This window comes from Cryptomeria japonica, chromosome 4, assembly GCF_030272615.1.
Source record: "Cryptomeria japonica chromosome 4, Sugi_1.0, whole genome shotgun sequence".
Taxonomy (NCBI): domain Eukaryota; kingdom Viridiplantae; phylum Streptophyta; class Pinopsida; order Cupressales; family Cupressaceae; genus Cryptomeria; species Cryptomeria japonica.
The window spans coordinates 88492473-88499757 of NC_081408.1; the positions used below are offsets into that span (position 1 = coordinate 88492473).

Genomic DNA, 7285 nt, shown 5'->3' on the forward strand with positions numbered 1-7285 from the left:
TGTGCGTCCTTGAAAAATGATACCACTTTATGGTTGACATTTGAAAGGGGGGATTTTTTCCTTCTATATAGAGGCAATGGTAGGCCATGACCCTTCCCTTTGGGTTGATTTGTTTGTTCCTAGAAAGTTTAGGTTGGGTTGATTTCATAGAGATTTCTTTTAATTTTTTTGTTGAGCTTATCTATGTAGCCACTGGTATCCCAATAGAATTGGCTACTTTTCCTTTGAAACCCAAAGGAAATTACAACGACAACTTAAGGAAATCCTTGATGAAAGGTGAAAAAATCAATCATTTGTAGAATGGTTCAACAAGGAGGATCTTCCAAGGGAGTGGAAGGATTTTTTAGAGGTTCTGATGAGTTATATGACTCTTGAGCACATATTTAAAATATTTTAGTCTCAACTCTTCCCTATGTTAAATCATTTTAGACATGCTATAAAGATAAATTTTGCTTTTTGTATTCACTCTTCTCTGCCTCGGTCAATTGTGGCAACTCAATCAAAACCTAATGGTTAGCCCCTTAATCAAGGTTTGATTCTAAGACTTTATTACTATAATTTGAGCCTAACCCTAGCCTACAATTATTTGCCCTATATGGCTAATCTTTCTTTAATTGTGGACTTGAACAAGTCCCCTCCATCGAATTTGAAAGGAGAAAATAGCTTCACAGGAGTTGATTTGGTCTTATCAAACATATAAATCCAGATCTGAGCACCAATGAATACGCAGAAGGGAGAAATGGAGAAAAGTGATACCCAAAGCCCTCTTGGAAATCAATTCATGCTAAAACTCGAATAAGAGGTAGAACACTAAAAAAAAGCATTAGTAATAAAAAATTGATATATATATATATATGTATACATACACACACACACACACACACACACAAACACACACACACACACACACACACACACACACACACACACACACACACACACACACACACACACACACACACATATATATGCCACGTTTTTAGATAAATCTACAAGAGTTAATGAAATGGAAATCACATTTTTCAAAAGAGAATCGATCTGAGTCAGAAGGAGAACAAAGAAGAGTGTGGGGCGATAAGACTAGCAAGAAAATAAAGTATGGGAGGTGGCGATATTACCTTTGTTCATGGGATTGATTTGGTCTATCCAAATCGAATCTTGTAAAACCAAAGCAATTAACAATCCAAGACTAAGCCAACAATATAACCAAAACCAAGCAAATGGATATGTTAAGTCTGCAAAAAAAGAATAAGAACAAAATTTACCAGATCGCCTTGCAGCCAATGTGAGAGGAGATGGGGGTGTTAGAAGTGTAGACACCTAAAATTGTCATGACTAATTAAATAAATATCTTTATTTATTTAATTAATTTAGCCTAATTCTTCTATTAATTAAATAAATCTTTATTTGTTTAATTAATTCATTTATCCTCTTCTAGCCTTATTTCTCATTTAAATAAATACCTTTATTTATTTAAATTATCCTTTTCCTAAATTAAATAAATATCTTATTTATTTAATTGATCCCATTTCTACTATTAATTAAATAAATCTTTATTTATTTAATTAATTCATTAACCTTTTCTACCTATGACACATGTCATTCATCTCTTAATTCATACACTACCTACCCTCTCATTATTTTATTATTTCCTCTACCTACCCTCTAATCATAGCCAACCATTTATCTTTTACACCTCTGAATCTTATCCCTCTATTTCTTATATTGTCTTCTATATAAGGAGATGTTTCCTTCATTATCAACCCTAATCAATCATTCTAATCAATCTATGCATCCTAATCAATTGACTACCCGACTACACTTTTGTACTTTCATATGCGATCAAGCCTACTTGCAACCATATTTCCATTCTTTGTTGAGCTCTTGTTCACATATAAAATCTGAGAGCAAATATATCAATCAAGATCAATGGAGATCCAAACCCTATTGGACATGTGATGGTATAATCTTTGTGATTTCATTTGATTTGCATTGTCTTAGGTAATTTTCATATGTTATGGTGGATCTTTGTTGTTGTTAGGCTAGAGTTTTGTGGTTGAATTCATTTAGTCTTTCAATATTGTTTTATCCATTTTCACCATATACAAGAACATCAGGCATTGGAAATTTGTAGGAAAGGAAAGTGAGAAGGGGGAGGTGTGGTTCCTCCTCAACAGCAAATCGATCTTCCTTGTTGCTCTTTCTACCAATCAGTACCCTCTGCAGCACGTGGAAAGGAGAGGAAGTGATGGTAAAACAATAGTACCTTATCCTTTGACAATCAATTCGACCCCCCCAGCCCCCTAAGAAAATCGACTCAGCACAAAAAAAAAAATGTGATGCCTAAAACTTCGACATCTTTCATATGATAACTGGCTTGGTGTTTATAAATAATTTAGCTAAGTTTTTCATCCAGGAAAAGTGGATCTTGAATGCAGAAAAATTAGGGTGACGTCTTTCATATGATAACTAGCTCAGTATTTATAAATAATTTAGCTGAGGTTTTCATCTAGGAAAAAAAGATCTTGAATGCAGAAAAATTAGGGTGATTGGAGAGTTAGAAGTGAAGTAAACTCAATTAGATTAGTCAGTTAAGAAAGTTGATCAAGAGTTGGACTAGATTGATTAGCCAGTTATGGAAAACAACTAGAAAGTTGACAGGAAGTTATTGAGAGTTTAACTCTCCATCACAATTTGAACTCAAGTGTTAGATTTAAAACATGCTTGAATTCAAATAAGTCATTAATATGAATTAATATTTTAAATTCATTTAATTTTAGTCTCTTATTTAACATTTTTAATTTAAATTTAATATCTTATGCTTCAATTATATCTTAATGTTATTCATTATCAATTTCCCAAATCGAAATTAATTTGCTTAATTATTACATGTGTGTGTGTGAATGCATAGGCCATATTCCTTGGGTTACTGTCAACGAGCTAGGAGACCCCTCCTCGATCATATGTCTGTCTTCGATGGTCCTCGTTGCAACCATCTAGCGCTCAACAAAGTTGTCAGATTACATATAAAAAACAATTATTAACATCATCACATAATTATCATCAACTGGCATAATAATTAATCATCACATTAACAAAATGTCATCAAGCATAAAAATATCGCCAAGAATCATAATGTCAAAATAATAACATCAAAACCAATATTGTCAAGTAATATCAATGCCTAACTTATCAACTAAGTCTAAAACTTAATCATCTCAATCAAGTCGTGACACCTAGTAACTTGGTTGCATTTATGTTTGATCTTGCCTGGCAGCTTGGCTACTATTGTTTCGTGTTTGTCACATCTAGGAATCACTTTGTAGGCTTTGAGACTTTCTATTTGTTTTAAAGGTTTATAATTCCTTCAAAACCAACTTATCTTAAACAAAAAATAACAAGCAATTCATGTGCTAGACTGATTTCATTAGCGGCAACTGGGCTCCCTTGGAGGATGAGGTGATTGCTTTAAAATCCAATGCACTTAGAGGAGGAAAGGAATAACATGGAGAAGACCACCATTGATCTCTAGGAGAAGCAAAGAAAATGATGAAAATTATGTAAGATATCATTGCATTTAGCAAGGAGATGATCAACAAATCGATGGTCTCGATGCAAGTTTTGCAAGAGATGGAAAGGAAACATGCCAAGTGTAAGTGCTCTAATGTGGGTTTTGTTGGTTCTCTAGAAAGGTCTACTAAAAAAGGAAATGAACTGCTTCCCCTATGCCACTCTCTCCAAGGAGATTTCAACTAATAGGGGGCTATCCTTTCTAGGGCAGTTGAATATTATCAATCAGGAGTGGTAGGCCATGAAGGTCCCTAGTCTTTTAGGAATTTAGTAGGGGATTCCATAAGTGGAGAATTCTATGCCAGTGTATTCCTTGTGTATTTAGTTTGTTATTTTATTGCTTTTTTGTTTTAGATTTGTTATTACATAATCATAATATTGTTGAATATTTGGTTAGATGGTTGAACCCTTAATTGTTATCTTGAACCCATAACTTGTTTCAATCTCTGACTTGATGCTTCTAGAAATGCAAACTACCTGAAAGAAATTACAAGTCAAATGGGAGTGTCTATGATCACAAAAGATAAACTAAATGAAATAAGTTGTGTTTGATCACTGGCTTGAAGATGAATTTAAAAGCCAATGATGAGCCAATTCGCATGAGTTGATGAATGACATGTTCTTTATAGATTACAAAAATAAATCCTTATGTGAATTAATGGCTACCACGTTAATTATGTTTTTAATTAGGCCTTCACATTGGTTAATTGATCCTAAATTGAATATAGGGAGCACAAGTGCAACAGTACTCTTTAGCTGCCAATTTGTTATTAATCAGCTGAGTTAGAGAGTCAATTAAACATCATATCATAGAGCTTGTAGGCTTGTTCCTGAGAAGCTTGTATGTTTGTTTTAATTTCCCCTCCTGTTTCTTTCAAAATTGCACATTTTTGATATGAAAAGGTGTCATTATTCTCTAAGATTGTTAGTGGAAAATACATATATTTTATTGTATTTAATGGGTAGAAAAAAATATACCATAAAATTTTGCCTTTATGATTTTTTTATTTGCATTATGTGAATCCCAAGAGATTTCATTTTATGATAATGTATAAAACTTTTCACGGCTTACCATTTGCAATGTCGTCTGCCCAACCTATGTCATTTGCGGTGTTGCCATCTGCAGATGGTGCATTGCACTTTGCGGCTGTTGATGCGGTTTTGTCACCTTCTACAACTGATCTAGGTGCGATGGTTTTCTACTTCTCTCACTCGACTTGGATATGGTGAGAAGGTGAATTCTTCCACCACTAAGGTTGGTTCTAGTACAATGGTGTCTACCGTTGCCAGCTCTGGTGGACAGATTAGGGTTCCGAGTGCTCGTTTTCAACAAGGGTTGAAGAGACTGAATATTGATCAAGGGTTTATACTTGTTTCAATTGCCATCTCCATTAAGATGAAAGCAAAGACTAAAGAGGAAATTGATTGCAATGTTTTTATTTTCTCCACATAGGGGGTTATCTGTCGACTTACGGGTTTTGGGCCTAGCCTCCCTCAACTACACTCCTGGATCTCAGAACGTTTGGAGCCACTCGTTACTGGTAAAGTTCATATTTACCCCATGGCTAAAGGTTTTTTCATTGCAAAATTTGAGAATGCTCGGGATACAAATATAATATTATGTGATCATTATTTTAGTTGGGAGGACAAATTTATGCTAATGATTAAACCTTGGCTCTCGGATTTCAATCCTTCTTCTAAAACTTTTAACAAGATCTTGATTTGGGTTCAACTTCCTAATCTTCCCCTTCATCTTTGGGTTGATCCTCTTTTAGAGGAAGTGGGTGAAGCCCTTGGTGATTTTTTGATGGTAGATGATGAATCTTCTGACATTCTTCACTCCACCTTTGCATGTATTCAGGTTGAAATGGATGTTTCAAAACGGTTGTCTTCTGAGATATATCTCAAATCATCAAAGCGTTGTTGGGTTCAATCTTTGGACTATGAAGGAATACATTTTCGATGTAGAAGATATTTTAAAATAGGTCATTCAGCTGCACAATGTGGATTAGAGAAAAAGACAATGTCGTCTTCATGGTGGAAAGGGGCTTCCCAAAAACATTATACGATTGGGAAAAACTCTAAGCAATAGAGGAGTTTTTCTCAGGTGGTTGTGATGGGATCACAAGGTTTTGTGGCTTCTCCTCCAGATGCCACAAATGGTAGGAACGTTGATGCAGAATCCTCTTTGGATGTCACAGATGGTGGGAATGATGATTTTGTGTTGTTTCTTCATGTTGATTCCACTAATGAGAGTGGGAATGGGCCTCAGGCTACAAAGTCTTGTGACAGTATTCCAACGGTCAAATCTGGTGGATATTTTGACATTGTTATGTTTGTAAGGAGGAATACTGATGATGAAATGGTAGATGCTCTTTCTGTTGGCACTCATTCTCATAATGAAGGTGGATTTTTACTTGCTTGGCACAGTAAGACAGTGCAAGTGGAAGAGGGTCGAATTATGGTTAAGGGTAAGAAAGCTAAGCTTTCTAAACCCTCTTTTGACATGACTCTCCATTCCCACAAGAGTAGTGCTAACTGTAAATATTGATGATTTTAAGTTGGGAGAGCCTTGGTTGGAGTTTTTAAAGTCTTTCTCTGGTGTTGTTTTAGATTGTGGGAGTCTACTTTTAAAAAAACCCTATATTTGGTTTTGACAGTTTCATCCCTGGTTTTCTAGTTATTTCCTATTCCTTCTTTATGACAACTATTTGTTTGAGGGTCAGTTATGTCTCTACCCCATTGATGTAATATTGAATATGTTTTATATGGGGTGGTTTAGTTGTAGTGATCTATTTTGGCTTAATGTCTTGTTAAGTCCAAACTAATCTTTTTTTGTAAAGGGTTCCAGGTCCCTTCAAAACCCATTTTTTCTTTAATCAAAAACTTTGCAAGGCTTTACAATTTAACAAACATTTTAAACCTTTCGATTTGTTGAGCCAATAATTGATATTTATATTAGGTGAAAAAACTAAAACTTTTGCTTGGCTACCACTATGATTCCCAACCCAATGTTCAAACTTCATTGTTTGCAAAATTGATAAATGAGCTTATACAAAAATAACAAAAGGAAAAAATAAATCATGATTTGTGTATAGGACATGATAAAAAATGAAGACTTTATCTTCACCAAGTTTTGTGCTACAAATTAAATAATTTGTGGTCTTCTTCTCGAATTACACACCTAAGTTCTAGAATTGTAGAAACCTCTTATTGTTGGAAAGGTTAGGCTATATCCTTGTGCTAACGACTTCTCCATACGAGATTTTGTCTCCTCATGGGATATGGATTTGGTGCTTGGTAGTAGGTTATGGATGTGGGGAAAGCACTACCTCTTTGTCAAGCCTTGGTTTACCTCCTTCAATCTCCTCTCGGATCCTCTCAATATCAAACCAATTTCGGTTAACTAGTAAATATTCCTCTCCAATTTAAGTAAGACTCCTACTATGAGAACATTGGCAATGTCATTGGTTGATTCTTGAAGGTTGACTCTACTACTTCCTACATGGGTCACTCTATTTATGCCCATATTCTAGTAGACATAGATATCTCCAAGGGTTTTTATAGGTATATTGTTTTGATGGTTGGGTATACATGATGGACACAACCACTCGGCTTTTGATTGTCCACTTTCTCCCATATAGGTGAGGCTACATGGTGGAAGAATGCCCACAGTGATCACTTGACCATTTACACTTTTTATTCTCTAATTGAC

The 7285-nt window shown here is 34.9% G+C and overlaps 1 protein-coding gene across 1 annotated transcript; it reads left to right on the forward strand.

Annotated features, from left to right (window-relative positions):
- The first annotated feature begins 4617 nt into the window (after positions 1 to 4617).
- On the forward strand, positions 4618 to 5662 carry LOC131874903 (uncharacterized). The gene is made up of 2 exons (XM_059218849.1): positions 4618 to 4764; positions 5024 to 5662. Exons 1-2 carry the CDS (start codon positions 4618 to 4620, stop codon positions 5660 to 5662), a joined length of 786 nt encoding a protein of 261 aa, XP_059074832.1.
- Positions 5663 to 7285: the final 1623 nt, after the last annotated feature.